The following is a 22,226-nucleotide window of genomic DNA, read 5'->3' on the forward strand; positions in this document are numbered from 1 at the left end:
CTGGGAAGGAGGGAAATGAAGACCATTGGTCCTGGAGACGTCTAAGCCGCTTCTAGGGGCATCGTGCTAGTACCATGGTTTGGGGGATGTGGAAATCAACCCTGTGAAGAAAAAAGTGGGATGGAGAGCGAGGTGCCACAGGTTCCCACCACTTCTCAAAGAGTCCTAATCTGCTGCACACAGCACTAGATCTAAGACTGCTCAGAGCATCTGTGAAACAGCAAAAAGGAACCGCGGTGAGGCGGTGGCTGCTTCTTCCATCTTCATGGAAGTCCTAACTGGTGATGGTGCTCCCCACCCCCACTCCTTCCGAGTTACCACATCAGGCAGGGTTTTCATTGGAGCGCAGTGACGGTGTGGCAAGATACGATTGGCAGAGGATCTAGGGGCTTGGGATTGGCTCAAAGGCTGTATATAAGCTTAAGCACCGAGCAATAAACTCAGATCTGCACCCTGATGCTGATTTCCCGGAGTCTGGTTTCCCAGGATTCATCATGTGACTCTATCACCTCTTACACACCCACCCACCCCTCGGTCCTATTTTCACAATGATTAGTTATCTAAATGCAGTAGGAGAATGAGGGAGATTCCAATGCTGTCTATACTGCCTGAGGACCAGAGCCTGGTACACAGTGGACAAACACAGACATTGTACTACTGTCCTTGCTCATCTTGCCCAAGGCTACCCACTTGACATCCTCAGACTGCCCAGCCTCCCATCTCAAACCAGGACCAAGCATCCTGGCCACATGATCTGTCATCCTCAGTATCCCGCTGACATAGAGGCCCAATGTTAGAGCCTCCCATGCTCAGGGGAGTATATGGGTGTTCAGAAGCCATGAAGTAAACAGGAGTAGTAAGGGTTAGCTATGATTTAAAGCATCCAAAAAACAAACAGAAAACTACAAGGGCAAGAGCAAGGTCACTCACAAGCACAAAAGAGCAAGCTACATGGATAGGCAATCCAGAGAGAATGTAGTGTGAGCCACCACACACTAACCATTCTCAGGGAGTTATGAGCCCTGTGGCAGCATTGCACTTGCCTGCGGTGCAATTGCAGGGCGTGTGTCCCAGTAGCTGGACCGAGGAAGATGCCGGATACCTCCTGGGTGGCATGTGATATCTCACTTTCTTCCAGAACTTGGTCTTAGCGCACTGCGACTGCTCTGTGAAGTCCCCGTCCCACTGGATGGCCCCGTGCTTCTGTCGGATGTACTGAATGGACTCTGGCATGGTGCTGTAGTCCTTGACTTTCTCCAGTTCAATCAGAATGACCTTCATGCCATGCTGGATGAGGGCGTTGTAGACAGCGATTTGTTCTTCTGACAAGCTCTTTAGAAAGCCGAAGCTGGATGACTCTGGTGCCACGAGGACCATCAGCCTCCTACACAGCTTAATGTTTTCATCAATGACGCTGGCCACAGCTGGAATGGAAAAGAAGGATTCTGAAGACCCAGCATGAGAACAACAGGGCTGTAAATGCCACTGGAAATGGGAGAGATGGGCATCAGGTAAAGGGAAGGGACTTTCCAGTAGACAGGACTGGTGCTCAGAGGGATGAGCACTGGCTCCCACTGTTCTGTGCAGGGTTTGTGCTCTGGTCCCCTGAGGTCATCAGTGTTAGCATTTTGTCTAAGCTCCCACACACACAGTCACCTGGCTATATCCAGGTGTGCCTGACTCAGTGTAAAAGGAGCTGCTTGCCCCCTCTGCTCTTTCTTGCCTTCTTGTTCTCTCTTTCTCTGTCCTCTTGTCCCTTCCCCCATCTCTCCTCATTCCCCTCCCTCCTCTCTCTCCAGGTGCTCATGGCTGGCCTGTACTCTGCCCTTGCCCTCTCCCTAAGGAGAGGTTGTTGTTGTCTGTTTGAGATAGGGTATGTACATACAATCCCAACTGGTCCTGTCTTCATCCTGGTTCAGCATCCCCAGTGCTGGGATGACAGGCCTGGCCCTCTTTTTTGTTTTCTGGTTACCTTTTTCATGTGTTATATAAAGGTTCAGTTAAAACATACCTTGTCCAGGGAATTCATCCCTGCCAAATATGAATAACTTATATCCACACTGTTTCTCCAGCACCTCGGGCAAGATTTTCAACACCAGTGTGTGCACATCATGACCCTGGCTTTTTCTCTGGTACTTAGGGTATAAGACATAGGCGTCATAGAGCTTCTCGTCTGAAAAGAAAAAGAGACAATCTAAAGAAATGACTCTACCAGATCCCTCCAGTGGACAATGTGAACCCTGGGTCACTGCCGTAATACACTGCAGCCTAAGCCCAATGGCCTCCACATGCCCCGTTGGCTGACGGCATTCTATGCTCTTATACTACATGCTCACAGCTGAACTGTGAGAGATGTGGCTCATCTTCACTCGGCACAGGGGAATAAAATCTAGACTGAATAGGTGGTACCATTTCTGCCATTCCTGTTTGCATCCTGTTTCCCACTGCCTCTCACTAATTGCAGATGTAGGCATTTGAGACCTGCACTAACTATGCCAAGCAAAACCAATTGAGTCAGTCCAAATCTAGCATACCAGAAAATTCATCATTTTAATGACTCCTAATCTATCCTGTATCATTGAGAAGTCCAGCACATGTGGTCAATATGTCCACCAGTGACAAGTGTTTTCCAGACAACCAGGGATGAGAGCCATTACTGTGTGCAACAGGGCATAGATGAACAAGACACGCTGTCATACTGTGCACACCACTCACATCCTCAAAATAAAATGATAGGTGGCATTAAGAGGACAACAACCAAAGGAACACAAAAAGATTTCTCATCATCTGGAGTATTTGATAAACAGTATTCATAGAAGGTGCATAACAGCTCCTGGGTGAGAAAGAGTGAGGAAACATCAGGGAAAAAGTGAGGATCTAAGAGTGGAGGTTACTACCCATGTGAGAGAGAAGCCAGTGTACATGTGAGAGAGAAGCCAGTGTACATGTGAGAGAGAAGCCAGTGTACATGTGAGAGAGAAGCCAGCACACATGTGAGAGAGAAGCAGGCATACATGTGAGAGAGAAGCCAGTGTACATGTGAGAGAGAAGCCAGCACACATGTGAGAGAGAAGCAGGCACACATGTGAGAGAGAGGCCAGTGTACATGTGAGAGAGAAGCAGACATACATGTGAGAGAGAAGCAGGCACACATGTGAGAGAGAGGCCAGTGTACATGTGAGAGAGAAGCAGGCATACATGTGAGAGAGAAGCCAGTGTACATGTGAGAGAGAAGCAGGCACACATGTGAGAGACAAGCAGGCACACATGTGAGAGAGAAGCAGGCATACATGTGAGAAGCCAGTGTACATGCGAGAGAGAAGCAGACATACATGTGAGAGAGAAGCAGGCATACATGTGAGAGAGAAGCCAGTGTACATGTGAGAGAGAAGCAGACATACATGTGAGAGAGAAGCCAGTGTACATGTGAGAGAGAAGCAGACATACATGTGAGAGAGAAGCAGGCATACATGTGAGAGAGAAGCCAGTGTACATGCGAGAGAGAAGCAGACATACATGTGAGAGAGAAGCCAATGTACATGTGAGAGAGAAGCAGGCACATATGTAAGAGAGAAGCAGGCACACATGTGAGAGAGAAGCAGGCATACATGTAAGAGAGAAGCCAGTGTACATGTGAGAGAGAAGCAGACATACATGTGAGAGAGAAGCCAGTGTACATGTGAGAGAGAAGCAGACATACATGTGAGAGAGAAGCCAGTGTACATGTGAGAGAGAAGCAGACATACATGTGAGAGAGAAGCAGGCATACATGTGAGAGAGAAGCCAATGTACATGTGAGAGAGAAACAGGCATACATGTAAGAGAGAAGCCAGTGTAAATGTGAGAGAGAAGCAGACATACATGTGAGAGAGAAACAGGCATACATATGAGAGAGAAGCCAGTGTACATGTGAGAGAGAAGCAGGCACACATGTGAGAGAGAAGCCAGCCCCAGTGTTTCTGCCTCCCTGCCCACTGTCAGGCAAGGAAGGTACTGTAGAGCTAAGTTTGACCTGGAGATAACCCCATCAGTACTGATCAAAAATCTTAAGAGAATTTGACAATGAGATCCATGCTTTGGGAAGAGGAGGGACTGGGCCCCAGGCGTTCAGTTTAGGGCTCACAGGTACGTACTAAGGGGGAAGCCATTTGTGTTTGGAGACAACCAAACCCAATGACTTTTTCAGTATAAAGTTTAATGTTAAATACATGGTTTCCCAAAGTTCAAAAAATGTTTGTTGCTGTTGTTTTAGTTGTTGTTGCCGATGTTTTTTGTGAGTAAAAGGAAAAAAAGTAAAGAGACAGAGAGGTGGAGAGCTCATAAGCTCTTATTTCTTGACAGTTTAAGAAGGAATTGAGCCTTGCCATGTAAAGATTTTGACATGTTTAAACTTACACCCTCAGAAAGCCTTGGCTGCCTGGTGCCCCATTTACAGCAGGGAGCATCCTCCTTGAGAAGTGCCGTTCCCAGGGTAGCACCCAATGGTATCCCTCCCCAGCCCCAAGCACAGCTGCCACCACTGGCATCTCTCTTCTCCTAGTTTCTCAGTCTCGCTCCATTGGCTTAAATAGAAAACAAAAGAAACTACACTTGCCAAATGTTTTCCTTTTTGACAGAATCCCAGTCCTCTTTCAAAACAAGGCAGCTGAGGACACAAGTTCCCCTTGCTCTCCAAATTTCTGTATGGATGGAGAGAGATCCTATAGCACAAAGTCCCATATGTTCTGAAAACTCAAAATAAAACAAGCCCCCAAAGTGTATGTCTTTTTTTTTCTCAGCTTGTTTTCTTCTTGTGCTGGAGACCAAAACCCAGGCTGGTGAGTATGCATGACCACTGGGCTAGCTGAGCCATCAACCCTCAGACTAAGATCTAGAGCAAAGGTATCATTTAAGGACTTGTTCTCCACATGCACTGGCAATTCATTTGTAATCCACATTTGCCTTTTTGATACAGCCCTTGAATTAAAAAAAACATTATTATTATTTTATTTCATATGTGTGGAGGTTCCCCCAAGGAGGCCAGAATAGGGCATCAGACCCCAGGAAAACATAGACAACTATCCCCTGCAGTGGGGGGTTCTGGGACTCAAACCAGGGTCCTTTGGAAGAGCAGTCACTACTGTTAATCCCAAGTCCTCTGATATTTGAAGGACTGGATCAGACAGTAGCACGGGGCACTTTCTGATAAACTGTGAGATGTACACTTGAGTCTAAGATTCTGGGAAGTTGAGATCAACAGGCCTGCACCATTTCTCAAAAGTGTGCAGTTTTCTAAACCCAAGTTGCTCATTTCTCCTGGTGTGGCCAAACATGATTTTGAATCAAAAAAAAAAAAAAAAAAAAAAAAAAAACCAAAAACCAGGACAGATTTTCTTCATGCCTCTACCTATGAGCGCCAAGAAAGCTTGTGGTTAATCATGTCTTTTCAGAAACATTCCAGAGCCCCACAAATCCCTGCTGTGTAAGCCCATTTCTATAGAACTGAGTCATTTTCTGAAGTCCTGTATAATGGAACAGACACACACACACAAAAATCTCAGATAAAGGAAACACAGAAAACAAGGCTTTGGCCTAACTCCTGAAAGCCAACATTATACTTCCAGGAAGTTCCACCTCCACCTCCACCGTTCAGAGACACTGATAAGAGATGCCCTCATTGAGAGGCAGTGAGGACAATAGCCAAAGGTAGAGCTGCCAGTCAACCACTGAGGCCTCAGATGCCTGCTCTGATCTACATGGCCCACAAAACACACACACACACACACACACACACACACACACACACACACACACACACACACACTGAAAGGCTGCTGTGTACTGTGAAGTTCTGAGGTAACTCATTTCCTAACCGTAGTTAAAGGAATAACAGTGAAGGAAACAGCAGCCAGCAGCACCGATGACGAACTGGTTGCCTCTCAGAATTTCTAGAATTTCTAGTGGCTGTTCTGAGGAAAGTCAGATGTGCTGATGGCTGCTGAATGCCAATAATCCACGTCTCTCAAAAGTGAAGGTGGCAATTTATTTCTGGCCTGGCCAAGATTTTTTAATTTTCTGAGGCTATCTAACCAACCCTTCAACTAAAAGCATCTGTTCACACCTCTATTGTTGTCTGTAAAGCCCAAACGAGATCACGGTTATAGGTTAATATTTGTGAGAAACTTCCTAATGCTTCTTTAGTTCCCTTCTCTCTTGATGTGACATTTCTGAGCAAGTCAAGCAGTTGATAGATGAAACTTGAATTTAAAAAGTGCTTTCTGTAAAGTCCTTTGCCAAGTCGCCTGAGGACTAACGTGTCTGTCCACCCCAGCATGCATAGAAAGCATTGAAGGGAAGGCATGTAACGCACAGGATTACGTTTACTCTGCAAGTGCTAAAGGCTGCCAGATTCCTTACATTACAGCACTACCATAAATGGGGACTCTCCACAGGAAACTGTCTTTGGAAATGAGCCCCAGAATGATCTATGTTATTTCACAAACCACAGAAACACGTGTGGGGAAAGCCAGGATTAACTGACTTGGCTTCAGTTGTGAAAGCAAATTTACCTTTAGAGACCAAGATCTCCTACCACCTCTGAGCTTTGCCTAGTTTGTTCTCTTACCCTTTGTTGCCTGGTACACCTGCTAGGTCAGTTCTAACCGGTGTAGTCCCTGTGCACACGGCACATAAGTCGTGCATATAGTTCTCAACCAATCTGTTGCTGACCAGTCTTTCGAGTCTTGCAGATAATTGCAGATACAGGCCAGTTTTCTGACATCACCTGGGACGGCATAGAAATAAGAAACTCCCCAACTTCAACCAGGCTTGTGAATGGCTGTCATATTGTAACTCATGGGTCAATTATCTTTACCTATGTGTGGCAAAGCTTAACCAACCAGGTTAGAGTGAACTTCGCCAAGAAGGACATCCTCTCTCTCTCTCTCTCTCTCTCTCTCTCTCTCTCTCTCTCTCTCTTCCACATCCATATTCATTATACTGTATATGTTCCAGAATATTCTTTCAGCAGGATTCATGCTCAACCTCAGAAACTCATTGCCAGCTCATTTTAGAGACATTATTCAAAGTTCTTAGCACAGGGACGTTTGACTAGGTGGAGAGGTGGGAAAATTGAAGCACACACTTTCCAGAATTAAAAAATAACAGCAAAGAAAATCATGAGGTTCCCTGACTGGTTGTCAGCTCCAATCTCCCAAACCATCACCCCTGGCTGTGCTGATCTGGGGGAGGGGGGTCCTGATGTGTCATCTGTTGGGTTCCCCTGCTCTGCAGGGGTGAGTCATTCCTCCTTCAGTCTCTTGCTGACAAACTCAATCTCTCTGCCAGGCAGCTTTATCATACTATGTGCACGCAAGGCAGTAGTCACACTTCTGGGAGTTACAGTGAGTCAGAGGCCCGGAACACCAAGGGACCAGAGGGGCCGGAGCTTCCAGAAACACCACAAGAAAGAATGTCATGCTCGCTGCGTCAATGGAGAAAGAAGGCAGACCACTCCTATCTACTCCAGAACAAATGAGTGGTGTCATCTCCTCACAGAGGGACAAACAGGGAGACAGGCAAGCATCTCAGACTGTATTGGCCTGACCAGGTGAGGGCCATGGCTACACTTCACCACTGCTAAGTCTCAAACCCAGGATAAAGGGCTGAGGTGCCTATTTAACATATCAAAGCAGATGTTGGCCACCAGGTTCTCCCTGCAACCTTCAGGCCCTACCTGTTTCAAGATCCTCCTGACTGGACTGGCATACCCTGCCCATCCTGAACTCTCCAAGAGAATAAACTGACCTTCCCCCTGCTGTCCTATATATTCCAACCCTCTTGGTCACCTGGTCCCTTTGTTTACCCTTAGCCCAGGCTGCCTTCTTCATCAGCAACTGCTCTCCTCTCTCCTCACAAGACTTTGGATTCCCCCTGATGTCCCTGCCCCTCCTCCCACCATGCTCCCCTTATATCTACAATAAACTTTCTCCTCCACCACACCACGGAGCAGTCGTGCTCTATTTATTTATTTATTTATTTATTTTTATTCAGCCATCGACACTGGGCTACACCCCAGCCTCTGGGTTACCAATTTTTGAATTCTGATATTTGGCTAAATACAGTTTGCATTACAGCATGTGTGTTTTATCAACAACACATACACAATAATCTGCATGGTGACTTTTGTGCACAGACAGCTACTAAGAATGAGTGGCTTTTTTTTTTTCCTGCTGAATGTACTTAGACTCTGGGTTCCTCTGTTCTCTTGCTCCTGTTTGAGAAAAATGTTTGGCCTAAAAAGATGTACATTTCCTCTTCCCAGTGCATGACAGCTGATTAGATTTCTTTTGTCTTTTTATTTGTTTTTTATAGACAAATAAGGCACACCAAAGCAGATTGAATGGTGTGTGTGTGTGTGTGTGTGTGTGTTTTGTTCTGTTTTCCCTAGGGCCTTACTAGATCACTTTCATTTTGAAACTTTTCTTTTTTATTTTTCTTCTTTTAATTACATTGTGTTACAATCTGAATGGAGAGAAATGCTGGTTCTGGAACACTTGGAGACATTTCTGTGTCAAAAAATGGTGGCAGGACAGAGAGACCAGTGAGGGCTCTGAGCAGAGCTTGGGAAGAGAGCTTTGACCTTCAGAGCAGTGATGAAGGACCTGTGCCTCAGGCTCCTGCTGAGAGCTGAGAGAAGCAGGTTTCTTCCTTCGCCTTGTCCCCCATGTGCCTCATTCCCTCCCTTTCTGTCTTCCTCCCTCTCCCTCTCTCCCCTCCTTCTGTAGCTGAGAGAAAGGAGAAAATATCTTCTTTATTTCACCCAGCCACCCAGTGGAGAGCTTGGAGTGGTCAGGCAGGTCTCTTTTGGAAAGCTAGAGGTGTAAATTACCTCAGGTACCAAGTGCAGGGTTGATGGAAAGGAGAGCATAGCTGTACAAGCCATGGAGCTTTAAGGGGAGGGGGTGTGCACATCAGCATAGCCTGCTCCAGCAGACATCCTCTTACTTCTCAGACACAGATGATAGATAGTATCCTTTTTCATACTTGTGCATCAAGGAGGAGGAGGGCCATTGCCTCCTAGAGCAGGATGGTCCACTGCCTCCTAGAGCAGGTTGCCCACTGTCTCCTAGAACAGGTTGCCCACTGTCTCCTAGAACAGGATGGACCACTGCCGCTGCCTAGTGGCTATTTCCTGGGCACTACCTGCATTCCAGCTTATTGACAAAGGAGGCTGATAATCCCAGACAAATCATTTATCTGAAGCACATGAAGTTCTGCTGAGACACTGCTCACTTCAATTCTCCGGCCAGGAGAAAGGATTACCCTCATATAACATTAAGAGACGAACATTTAAAGAGGTTACTAGGGTGGATAGACAGCAATTTTGAGGCTTTCCCCCCAAAGACCACCACACACTCTTACCGTCTGGAGCCTGGGCAGTATGGAAGGCACTTCTGTACCAAAGCACGATGTCGATCTTAAAGGTGTTGTAGATGTACAGAACAGACACGACCAGAAGTAGGAAAGCCATAATCCCTCCTATGAGATAAGCCCGGAAGTCTGGAGCTACAAATGACATGGAAAAGTTAGTGGCCAAAGGTTAGTTTTACCGCCACACTTACAGAGCTCAAAGCCAAATGGGAAACATGAGGATACTGCTTGAACATGGCTCTAAGTTTCCTAGTGCATATGGGAGTCGGCTAGTTTTATTTCATCTGTGAAGGTTAGGAGCAAATGGTCTCCTTGTAACCCGGGAAGCCCTAGATATTGATGCAGGAACAACAGGACTCCGGCTGCATGGAAACCGTCTGAGAGCATGTGGGTCCAGGTGCATTCATGGGGTACAATCAAACTGCATCTGGACTGTCCCCCACGGGCTCCTCTGGAAAATCTGGATTTCAATCCCACCATACGGCTTCTCAAGACCCTCAGAGCTGAGCAGAGGGACTCCTGGTAAAAATGGCAAAAGCCATTGGCCCTTTGCCCAGAAACCAGCTGTGCTGGCTCCATGAGACAATCGTCATCCAGCCCATTCCAGGGCTCCTGAAGTCAGGGACAGTGTTTGTTCCTGGCATGGTACTCAATGCCTGCTCTGCTATGTGAGTGTGTTGCAGAGCAGTTCTGACAAAAGGCAGGGGAGCAGCCAGCTTGGGGAAGAATCAGTTACTCCAGAAGGGAAGTCCTTGTTGCTTCCAGAACAGCTCCTGAAAACCAAGAAGAGGAACCAAGCAGCAACCTACCTTGCCACAACCCAAGAGGATGCTGCTGGAGGAGGGGTGCCCAGGAATGAGGGAAGAGAAAAAAGGAACCCACCACATCAACCACTTCCTTCATCAGCCTATTCAGATTGCCCGCTCACCCTGGAAGGGGGTTCGTGGGTCCAGCGGAGTAGGAGAGAAGTGTTTAAGTCTCCAAGGACAAATGCTTCCAGTTTATAACATCTTTGAGAAGTAAGCTATCAAATCCTTCTCAGGCCACACATACAACATCTGAGGGCCTAAGACTTCCTGCATATGGTTGCATTTCTTTAGATATAACAGCATGATAGAGTATGGAGACGGAAAACACACTTGGTACCACCCCCCCACCCCAAACTAATCTATTGAGCAAGTCCCTCTGCAGCCAGTGGACACTGATCTGCAGGCTGTTGCCTAATCTGGCCCTGCCCCCTCTGTATAACCTTTGTAATCTGCCTTCTAACTATGAGATGAGGTGTCCCCCATGTCTATCTTCCACTTACTTTCGCCAGCTCTTATCAGAGTTCTGTGAGCAACAGTCTCTCCCTTTGGGAGGATCTAATCTGGGAGAGTCTAAGTCCATGATAGCGATTTTAGAACTATAAACTATGATGTGACTATTTCATGACTAAGCCCACAGTACGTAATGAGATTCAAAGAACTTTTGGCACTCACAGTGTGGTCTGACTGTTCCTTGAACTGAGCAATGTGGACATGTTTGGCTCTGTGAACATGCTCAAAGATAATGACAGTGAAATTGTCTTTTTTTTAGTCAAGAAGCTCAGATAAGTAAAGACTTTGAAATGGAAATAAATGAAAAGATCACTACTGATATACCATATACCCTTATTAAGAGTAGAATTTGTATGGGCTCAAAAGATGGCTCAGAGGTTAGGAGTGCTGGCTGCTCTTCCAAAGGACCTGGGTTCCAGTCATAACTTTCTGTAACTCCAGTTCCTAGAGATCTGATGCCCTCTTCTGATTTCCATGGGTGCTGGGCACTCACATGGTGCATGTATATATGTGCAGGCAAAACATGCATACAAATAAAAATAAAATCATAAATAGAATGGGATTTGTCATCTGAGTTCATGGAACCACCATCAGGGGCCTTCAGACTTGAAAGTGAAGGATTGATGATTATTAAAAGACACAGAATGGGGAAAAAAAAAAAAAAAGACTTTCACAGAAAGAGACAGCCCGTCCAGACAACCTTCTAGCCTTCTAGTCATCCTGCTCCAGATGAACCAAGTAAGAATCAAATCTGCAGATATCTTCAGAAACAAAAAAAAAAAAAAAAAGAGGAAGTCAATTGAAGAAGCCGCCAACGGGTAAACCAAGAAGTTTAGACTTAAGAGAGTGAGGTTCCTAAGAACTCAAGACAAACAGAACAAGGTATATGTGACCAACCACTGAAAAGCCACCATACGGGGCTGTGGAGTGAGCACCTGGAGAAACCAAGATAAGTTTACCAAGAGTTTCCTAAGTAGAGTCCAAACAAAGGAACAAAAAGTTCCTCCTACTCTTCCATGACTGGCAGGTGTTAGCTCGGTTTTTGTTGTTGCTGTTGTTGTTGACTGGATATGAAACTTCTTACTGAGCATGATTTGGTAGGGTATAGGAGAGCACGGTGGAAGCCTTCAGGAACGCAGGGCTCTCCTCTTGTCCAGCAGACCACAATTGAGGATATATTCAACACCACTGCCATCAGGAATGAGCCGCTTATCAGAAATCATGTCTTCAGATTCATCTGCATTAAACTTTGTGAAGCCCCACTTCTTTGAGATGTAGATCTTCTGGCAGCCAGGGAACGTGAGCTTGGCTATACACATAGCCTCAATCACATGTTCCTTATTCTGTAGCTTGGTGTGGATGGACATGATGACCTAGCCAATGTGCCCCCTGGCCACTGTGCCCTAGAGCTTCCCAATGGCACCACATAGACCTTTCTGGAGCCTGTCAGTCCCAGCACAGGACAACATCTTGTTGCCCGATGACATGGAAAGGGTGGAGCCTAAGTAGGTTATGAAAGCTATCCTTGCCACAACTTTTTACCATGTAACTGTTGGCACAAATATGGGCAGCTTCCAGTGCTTCAAGAAGAAAGCTGTTCCGATTCATCTGACACCATGTAGCCACAAAGTGAGAATTCATCCACTTTTGCTTCCTTCTGGCCCAAGTCAAAGATGTGGATCTTAACATCAGGGACAGCATAGCACACACAAAAAAATACTTTGGTCATGGCATGTTCTTACAATACCAGTAACACTGGGTTCTTCTGGTGTGTCTGAAGATAACAACAGTCTACTCATTTACATTAAATAAATAAATTGTTCTCTCTCTCTCTCTCTCTCTCTCTCTCTCTCTCTCTCTCTCTCTCTCTCCTTCTCTCTCTGAGTGCACATCTCCCACTTCTCTCTCTCCGTGATGACCTCCCTGGCCTCAGTCCATGGAGCAAATAAACTTGCCTACCTGAGAGCAGATTCCCAATAAACTTGCCTATGTATAATATTTTTTTTTTCTAATGCTCTTTTCCTCTGTTGCACTACTGATGGCCCTATTAAAGTGTTAACTTGTTAATTGGTAATGTTATCCCCTCCAAGCCTGGGCTTGGCCTCAAAATCCTTCCAAGCATAGTGCTTCCAAGTAGTTAGCCTGAACAGAGTCTGTCTTGGCCATCTTGGGGCTAGGTAATGAGAGACCAGATCTTGGGTTCAGACTCCATCTTAGTGAACCTGACCTAAGGTTGAACTCTCTAGCACCAGTTTCTATTCCCCAACAAACCTGTTTCTAGCAACAGTTTCCAGGTTATTCCCCAACAAACCTGTGCTTCCAGGTTACAAGTCCGCCCCTGGCACGTCACTTCCTGACAACCACCAATGAGGAGGAAAGCAGAAGTTTAGTTTATGGTTTGGCTCCCTGCACTAGCCAATTATTTTAACGGGCACCAAAATTCCATAATAGCTCCCCAATCACATGTGTGCCAGGCTTGAAACCCCCTCACTTACTTGCTGTTTCCTATAAAACCTTATCCCTCTGAGAACTCAGGCCTTCACCCTCCCCACTCCGTCTCTGTTGTGTCAGAGACTGCAGTGTGGCCCAAGCTCAATCTTGAAATAAAGAGATCTTTGTGTGATGGCATCGGAGTCAACTCCTTGGTGGTCTTTGGGGGCTTAGGAATGAGGCACAACAGTAAGCAAATAAGCAGTCAAACTTACACAGTAAATTAAATTGAAACTGAAGCCATGTTGGATATCATGGAACTCCCCTAAAGCATGTTCTACAGTGAGCTTTCTCTTTTCTCTGGGGTTGACCCTACATCACTTTCTCTGACCTAATTAAACCAGGCCCTTTTTTTGGTTCAAAGCCAAGAACCCGAATGTCTTCAGGTTCTTCTCTCTTCTTTGGCTGAGAAAACATCTCCTCACTGGGACTTTCTTGCAAGTGGGAGGTATACAGGTCAAAGTAGGAGAGAGATACTTTGTTGAAGAAGGGCATGGAGTCCTTTCCAGCTCAGTGTTGGCAATATAACTGTTATGTGCCTTTTGTGTGTATATTATATTTGACAATAAAAGAGAAAATTCCAATTTGTTCTCAAAACGTTTTCCCAACAATAGTGTAGAAGATACCACCATGAGTCTCAAATTACAGATAAGAGAACTCAGAAACTGGGTGAACAATCACACAACCCCCTGATGCTGAAGCCAGGACTTAAACACAGAAATGTGAATGTTTAAACCCTAGGTTGGAAGCACCCCACTGTCAATCCAGATAGTAGAATGTGCAGGTGGGGCAACCTGAGGAAGATGAGACATTAGTCAGCCATTGCCAGGAGATAAAGAAATAAAAGGATCAAGATGACACCAGGCTCTGATCCTATAGTATGTGGGAAATATGAGGGTCTATTTAGCAAAGGTAAGAAAACAAAGTTTAGGAGGTTAAATATATTCTTCATCTTTGTTATTGAATCCGTAGACTAGTAGAGAGTTGGGTAAGGCCATGAAGTTGCCCGTGAAGGAAGAGAGAACACGGTTGGATACGAGAATGTGTTTCCCACCTTGGGATGATACCTGAAGCCACAGGGAGAAGAAGGTTGCCGGGGGTGAGGATGTAGAAGGTGTGTTTGTCAGTGAATATCTGAGGAAAAAAATATCTTGAAAAGCCAGGTCAAGCAGATAGTGGATACAGATGAGCTAAGTGCCCCTCCCACCCAACCTAGCCACAAGGGGCCCCAAGAGATCCAGACAAGGAAGCAGTGCTGTATGTCTACTCATACTGATGTAACTAGAGACAGAATGAGCCTAGCCCAAGGTCATGAAAGTGAGGGAGAAATCAGGCACACTTTTTTGGAATTTCAGTGCAAAAAAAAAAAAAATCTCAATGTCTATGAAGATGACTCAGCCCAAAACACACTTTGATAGAATCACACCTTTATACCAAGACAACCGTCAGACATGGCATCATCTTTTAATGCAACGGTGTGCCTGAGTTCTCTCTCTTGAATATCAGATATTCTCTATTTGACTCCCTGTTTCCTTCTACTGAACATATGACATAACTTCTCGTTAGTAAGCCTTCCCTGGCCATGGTTTTCAATGCTTTGAGCAGCATGTGATGTAACTGGGTATTACCCGGAAGCAGCATGTGAGACACCGGACATTACCTGGGCGTTTCAGAATGATGTAGGCTGCGGACACTCCAGCATGGCATGTAAAAAGACGGCCATAGTCTTCCATTTTTACTTCTAAGAATGTTATGTTCACTGTGTACAGAATGCGATTCCTCAAAGAAACATTGGTTCTGGGGAAGAAAGTCAGCCATTAATACATGAGCATACTCAACATAAGGTATAGCTTGTCTTCTACAAATAATTTGTTTGTTTGTTTGTTTGTTTGTTTGTTTGTTTCCCTAGAGGACTCTCTGGCCATTATTTTACTTTAAGAATACGTTTGAGAGTGACTCAATGTATAGAGGTTTTGTAGGTGTAAATTTGCATTTTCTCCTGGACAGTCATGAGAAAGTATGGTTCTGCTAACTACAGCCCCATGTGTAACTCTAATGGGCTTCTTCTGTTCCCCAGATTATATCCCAATGTATCCACACAGCAAGCTCACCCTGAGCACTGCTCCTGATTTCATTTATTTCACATATAATCATAGCACCAGAAGTTGTGCTTGAGTACCATTGACTGTGCACAGTCTCCCACGAGAAAACCTGCAGTGATCTTCACATTGCTAACTCCACACCAAAGGCCAGCAGCTCACAACTTCATTGGATGGGACAGGCCAGATTTGAGTGGCAGCTAACATGCACATGCTGTTTCTCTAAGCTATAGTTCATGTTGCACTGACATTGATTCAGCAGGAAACATAAACATCTTGCATTTGCCCTAACCAGATCCCTGACTACTGATCATTATAAGACAAGAACAGGACTGCAAACTCCAGTGGAACTGTCCATCAAAAGCAGTGGTACCAGCATCTTCGTATGGGTGGAGTAACCCTTACACCTACTCGATTCCTTCCTGGATGCGTTTGGAGTCTTTGTAGTAGTGATCCACCAGGGTGTTGTTGACTTTCCAGTACCTCGGGTTTGTATTCTCCTTCGTGTCTGTTATATTGCAGTCCACGATGAGGGGGGAGCCTGGAGCAATCAAGTTTACAAACACTGACTGGAAATGCTACAGATTTCTCAAGTTGTCAGACTTGTCAACAGCTAGCGAACAAATACACCTTGCTTTTGAGCCTGCCTTATCTTAATTGCCAGAAGCATCCCCAAGGTTGATATCAATCAATGTGGCTAATTCTCCTTCTGCATAAAAGCCAGGAGGAGCGAGGAGAAACCTTTGTGCTGAGAAGGGATCTGCACACTCTGCCCAACAGCCACACCTCTGAGGAGGGTCTCCCGCAACAGGAGATGTAAATGGTACCTCATCAACCCCCAAGGACGGCAGTGAAGTACTTCACAGTCTACTGAGTGCTTCCTGCTCGTTTCCCCCTAGGTCTGTGGTGTAAAGCAGAAGACTGAAAGGTGGTTCCTGTGTGTTAGATGAGAAACTCGGGTTCAGACAGACAGAGCTTTGGAGGGAGACATGGGACATAAGCTCTGCTTTCTTACTCTCAAGTCCAGTGACAGTCTCACATTAACAGATGTGGCTACTGCCTCCATTTTCCTCTATTCCTTATCCTATGTCCACACACATATATATTATATGATATATAATAAAGCTCATTCAGTCTAATGAGGTCCACTTCATCTTTCAAGAGAAGTTCTTTTTTTCCATGTGGTATTTTACAATTTATTCTAATGTATAACATGTTTAATAAGAACTATGGAGTATGGGTTATAATAAAATAAACATCCATATTACTTCCTCCATGAAGAAAACAGTATATTTTGAGAATTCTGGAGTTTCCCACAGTCCCTTTCCTTCTTTTATTTTGCACCGATTGCATATTTATCTCCAGATTCTGGCTTCTGTTACTTAACAGTTACCTGTGGGGCCCATCTTTGCTGTTTCATATACTCCAATTCTTTATTTCTTCTAAAATTGAAGTCTATTCATTATGTTGTGTGTATGTCTCACATTCGATATTTGATTGAGAGTCTTCTAGAAATTCTCTTGTGTATGTGTCCTGAGGCCCACATGAACACATTGTGTGTGTGTGTGTGTGTGTGTGTGTGTGTGTGTGTGTGTGTGTGTGTACATGCTTATGATCCATATATATGATAGGAACACATAACTTCTCGAGCATTGTGTTGGCTACATACAATAGTCAACTTCCCAAGATGGTGATGGACCATCTCCTCAAGGGCTGAATCAGCCCATACTCCCACCAGCACTGTGTAATGTTGCTTTATATACTCAACAGTACTAATACCTAGACCATTCTATTATAGATGTCCAAGCCCTAAATTTAGTTTGTATTTCTCTACACTGCATATGAGCAAACAGCCACCATGTATTTTACTGGCCATATGTTTGAACATGGCTCATTTTTCCTCCTCTACTAGGTCCTGTTTTTCTTATAAATGCAGAGAGGTTGTGATCAATTATTATAAGCATTTTATTCTGATCCAAAGTTTTTTATACTTTTAGTATTGTCTTTCGATAATTAAAATTTTATTTTAAACATCCTCTTACTTAAATGTGCTTCCTTTACAACTAAGGTTTTATAGGTCCCAAATTTTAAAATATTCTTTACTACTTCAAAGTCATGAAGTTGTTTTCCTAGAGATGCATTGTTCTGAATACCATATTCAGGTCTACAGTCTGCCCAGAATTATTTTTATATTATGTGATGGAGAGGTCAAGTTTCATTTTATTCTGTATCACATCTAATAGGCAAGTACTATTTATGTAAACAATTTTAATTTCCCAGTCTAGTGTGGTAGCACACATCTATAATCCTAACACTCGGGGAGATAGAGGCAAGGTCAGGAGTTCGAGGCCAGCCTGGGCTACGTGTAACTCTCTCCCTCCTTTGCAAGATTAAAATTTATCTACTTCTCTGTAGTCTTTATCAAAATTCAAAAGACTGGTGTGTGTGAATCTACCTCCGATCTTTCTCTTCAATTTTATATAGACTGTATAAATTTTTTAGCCTCCTAATACATCTTGAAATCATTAGTCTTCCAATCTAGTTCTTAATCATTTAAAATTCATTGATTCTTATAAAGCCAAAAAAAACTGTTTAAAAGCTATGGAAGAGAACACAGTAATTTGATTTTTTTTTTAAATCCATTGAGAGATCTAGAAAAAGGTCAATACTTGACTACGAACATTGTTCCTCTGTGTGTACAACTTTTATTAACTATTTACATATTTAAAATGAAGTTTCATCATTACACCTCTACTGGCCCATAATAAAGCTTTTGCCTTAATATCTGTCTTGATATCAACATAGTTATATCAATATTCTTAGAAAAGTGTTCTCGGTGCCTTGGAGATAGGCGATGAAGGGGAGTGCCCAACAGGACAAACATTTGCCAACATGTAATCCTCTATAGTACCTTTGTCCCCAAGGAAACAGCCTGGCAGAATCAATTACAAAACATGTTAATATCAAGATATTATACTAGTAATTCAAACATGTAAAACTGGCTTTGAAGGTTTTATTATACCAGAATAGTCTTAAAGAAAAAATACTAGCTATTGTGGCATTATAGGTAAGTGTCTTAGAAGTTACATAGTTAAAAGACCCTTCAACATCATTATGTTTACTCTCCTTCGTAAAAACTCCACTACCCCTGACTCTCTCCTGTGCACTTGTGTGTATGTGTACATACGTTTGGGTATAGGCATGTGTTTCAGTAGTATGTGTGTGTATTCCATGTGAAGGCCAGATATGAACCTCTCGTGTCATGCCTCAGAAACAAGCACATGTTATTTTTTTTTTTTCGAGTCAAAGTTTCTCATTAGCCTGGAACTTATTGTGTAATAAGCTAGGCTGGTTGACCAGTAAGCCCCAGGGATGTACATGTTTGTGCCTTTCCTATAAGCATGTGCCGTCACACCCTGCTTTTTTACATGGCTTCTAGAAATCAAACTCTGAACTTCATGCTTACTCTGCATTTTGCCTGTGCAGCCATCTCTCTAACCCAGTGGTTCCCAACCTTCCTAACAGAGAGACCCAGTAATAGAGTTCCTCATGTTACAGTGAACCCCAATTATAGAATTACTTTTTATTTTATTGCTAATTCATAACTTTGACTTTTCCTACTCTTATGAACTGTAATGTAAATATCTGATATGTGACCCCAATGGAGTCACAGCCCACAGGTTAAGAACCACTGCCATAGCCCCTGCAAGTTTTTTTTAATTGTCTAAACATATTGGCTACAAATTTCAAAAAAACAAATGTGGGGAAACAAAGTCGATTAAATTATTAATAGCTAGTCTTTGCAGGTGTCTGTGGAGTCTCTGGGTGTCCATATGGCAAGGAATCAATATACCAGTGTGTTGTTAGGGACTTCAGAGCTCTCCAACCATTTTAAAGAGTGTCTAAAACAATCCAACCTGGGCCTTTCAAGCAGATTTGTACCTCCTTAACACAGTCTGTTTTGCAGACATTCATGTTTCTGAGTCTGTTATTTGGATTTCTGGAGGGCTACACCCTTCCCACCATAGCCACAAGCCTTCCTCCTGAACCAGCTCTGGGACCTTGTTCTTACTGCCACTATTAGCAAGACCAGTTTCCACTTTCATCTTTGTTACTTAGTTGCTGTTTAGAAATTGGTGTAAGGGTTTTGATTATTTCTGCACTTAATTATAATAGTATTTAAAAACTCAAATGTCTTTTGGGAGCAGCACTGGCCACATGCCATGACATTTGATTGACATTGTCTTACTGTCAGTATTTTGTGAATAGACTCTATGACTTAACTTCTAACCAAGGAAGCTAATAAATAAAATATGCAGTTGTTTAATTTTTCTTTCTTTTACATTTTTCAAATTCTAATTAAAATACATAGGAATGGTATATTTTTAAACAGAACAACATGATGCTTCTACGTGTTTATGTGTTTATACTATGGAGTAACTGAATCATGCTGTACTGGCTGGTTTGGGGTCAACTTCAAACAAGATACAGTTACCTAAAAGGACAGAAACTTAATTGAGAAATTGCCTCTATGTCATCCAGCTGTAAGGAATTTTCTTAATTAGGGATTGACGGGAAGGGCCCAGCCTATGGTGGGTGGTGCCATCCTAGGGCTGGTGATCTTGGGTTCCATAAGAAAGCAGGCTGAGCAGGCCATGAAGAGCAAGGCAATAAACAATACCCCTCCATGGCCTCTGCATCAGCTCTTGACTCCAGGTTCCTGCCCTGTTTGAGTTCCTATCCTGACTTCCATTGATGATGAGCAGTGACATGGATGTATAAGCCAAATAAACCCTTTCCTCCCCAACTTGCTTTTCGGTCATGGTGTTTCATCACAGCCATTGTAACCTAACTTAGGCAAAGCTAAGTAACAAACAGACTATCTCACGTATCCAATGAGTGAGTTTTTTATTATCTTGAATTTAGTTAGAGGTTCCCAGACGATACAGTGTGACTGGAGTCTGTACAATGTCCCTTCCTGAGGCGGCATCTCCAGTCTTTTGGGTTTTCACTTGCCTACTAAACTTGTCAAAGCTTCAGTATATCAAGGTTTCCTATTACATGAAAACAATGGTTCTGCCATGTTGTATTATCCTTGTATTTCTAAGACCTTTATCTTTATGTATTTGATACATGATGGCATGAAAATGCTATTTTTCTAAGCCTGGTAGAGTGGCAACTTGGGAAGCTGAGGCAGGAAAATGAAAAATTTTAGGCCTGCCTGGAATAGAAAATGAGTTCAATTTAGTCTCAAAACAAAGAAGTGAAAAGACTCAGGATAAAACCCAGTGGTAGATTGCTTGTCCATTGTGTGTGTGTGCGTGTGTGTGTGTGTGTGTGTGTGTGTGTGTGTGTGTGTCCATCGATTCAATCACCAGTAACAACCACAACACCAAAGTGTTTTGAAAAGCATTGCAGTTTTAATTAGAATAAAGTGACTCAATTTGTTATTTATTCTTTTGGGTCTTGAAAGGTTATTATTAGGTTGAAACACCCAAACTGATTTTTATGATAATTTTTGCAAATCATACCTTCCTAGAGTTGTTCTTTTTAAACTTTTGGGTCATACACTTTTAGATGTCTCTTTTGAAAAAGCATACTATTGGTAAAAATCCTAACTGAATTGTAATATTGACTGAATCTGAGGAGTTTCCTTTTAATAAAGACTTGATTTAATTGCCCTTTTTCCAGAAAGTGCTCTCACTATGTTTATTTATTGGAGTTATCTCTACATCAAAAATTTATGAGTCTCTCTTCTGAAGCATTGAGTTTTTGGTCTTTTACTGTGTAAATTAAGGCAGTAAAATAATTATTTTTCTTACTCTTTGAATGTATTTTCCAGTATGAGATAATATAATCCAGAATTCCTGATCTAGATTATTTTGTAGCCGGAGTTTCACATTTCAGTAATCATGTCTGTTTTCATTGCTTTTTACTCACAGAAATCAGTGAGACTCTCCTGGCGAGCTCAGGCACACCTAGAGTTGGAAATTAGACATGTAGAGAGGTTGTCTCCATCTTGATCTTTTAATGCATCCATTGGGATAAGTAGGTGCAATGAGCTTTACCCATGGTAACTGGACGGCTCCAACAGTTTCACTTACCAAGTTGAACTTCAATGGTGTTGTTTTTTGGATATGTGATGTTAGGAATCATTGCTCCAGACCCAACTTCCTCTGATAAGAGATCACACCCACAAGAACTGCATTAGAAGCACAAAATTCATACATTCCCCAGAAACCTAATGTAACGGCATGAAGAGAAGACCTTCAAAAACTTTGGTCAAGAAAAGTCAAAAGGGTGACATCAGGATGGCCAAAATATTGTTGCTTTCTGTAAAGCTCTTGAGTTTACTATTCATGAGTAGAGCCGGGTAGCCAATGATCACCACCTTACTAGATCACACACATCAAACCAGGATATCATTCCACTCAACAACTCTGTCATCATCTGAACTTCACCACACAGCCTAACACACTTAACCTTCTAACACCTCACAGTCTGCCCCTCTGCCTTCACTTCTGAACCGTCTGTTTTCTGTTCTCTACTCCTTTAGAACATTGTATCTGCTCATACCTTGAATTACCTTCTAAAAGACAGTCTTAACTCCAGAACTCGCTCTGAGTTCCAGACCACGAGAGGTTGTAGCCTATTCTACTTTTGCGTGCCTCATACTCAACGTGCTGAAGAGCAGATCTCTCCAACACCTATTTTCCCCTTGAGCTGTTTTGTTTCATTGACTAATGTCACTTTCCACCCAGCAGACTAAAGCCCAAAGGCCTAGAACCCATGACCCCTTCTTCCCTTCTACTGAAGTAACTCTAAAAGGTGTATGCCTCCCCTCAGGAGATGCTTTGACAGTATCTGCATCTCCCATCATCCATGTTACCATGTGCCTGTGTCTGCA

The 22,226-nt window shown here is 43.5% G+C and overlaps 1 protein-coding gene and 1 pseudogene across 2 annotated transcripts in view; both read right to left on the reverse strand.

The window, feature by feature from the left end:
• Positions 1-857: 857 nt before the first annotated feature.
• Positions 858-22,226, reverse strand: part of Il1rl2 (interleukin 1 receptor like 2) — a 40,135-nt gene continuing 18,766 nt past the window's right edge. For both annotated transcript variants that reach the window (XM_034521539.2, XM_034521540.2), the window contains exons 6-11: positions 21,424-21,495; positions 15,731-15,860; positions 14,881-15,017; positions 9,403-9,546; positions 2,012-2,173; positions 858-1,424 (exon numbers count right to left, since the gene is read on the reverse strand). In XM_034521539.2, the coding sequence (XP_034377430.1) occupies positions 1,006-1,424; positions 2,012-2,173; positions 9,403-9,546; positions 14,881-15,017; positions 15,731-15,860; positions 21,424-21,495 (1,064 nt within the window). In that variant the 3' untranslated portion in view covers positions 858-1,005. The remainder of the gene's footprint in view (positions 1,425-2,011; positions 2,174-9,402; positions 9,547-14,880; positions 15,018-15,730; positions 15,861-21,423; positions 21,496-22,226) is intronic.
• On the reverse strand, positions 9,554-14,860 carry LOC143434837 (large ribosomal subunit protein uL16-like; annotated as a pseudogene).

Source organism: Arvicanthis niloticus, chromosome 17, assembly GCF_011762505.2.
Source record: "Arvicanthis niloticus isolate mArvNil1 chromosome 17, mArvNil1.pat.X, whole genome shotgun sequence".
NCBI classification, from domain to species: domain Eukaryota; kingdom Metazoa; phylum Chordata; class Mammalia; order Rodentia; family Muridae; genus Arvicanthis; species Arvicanthis niloticus.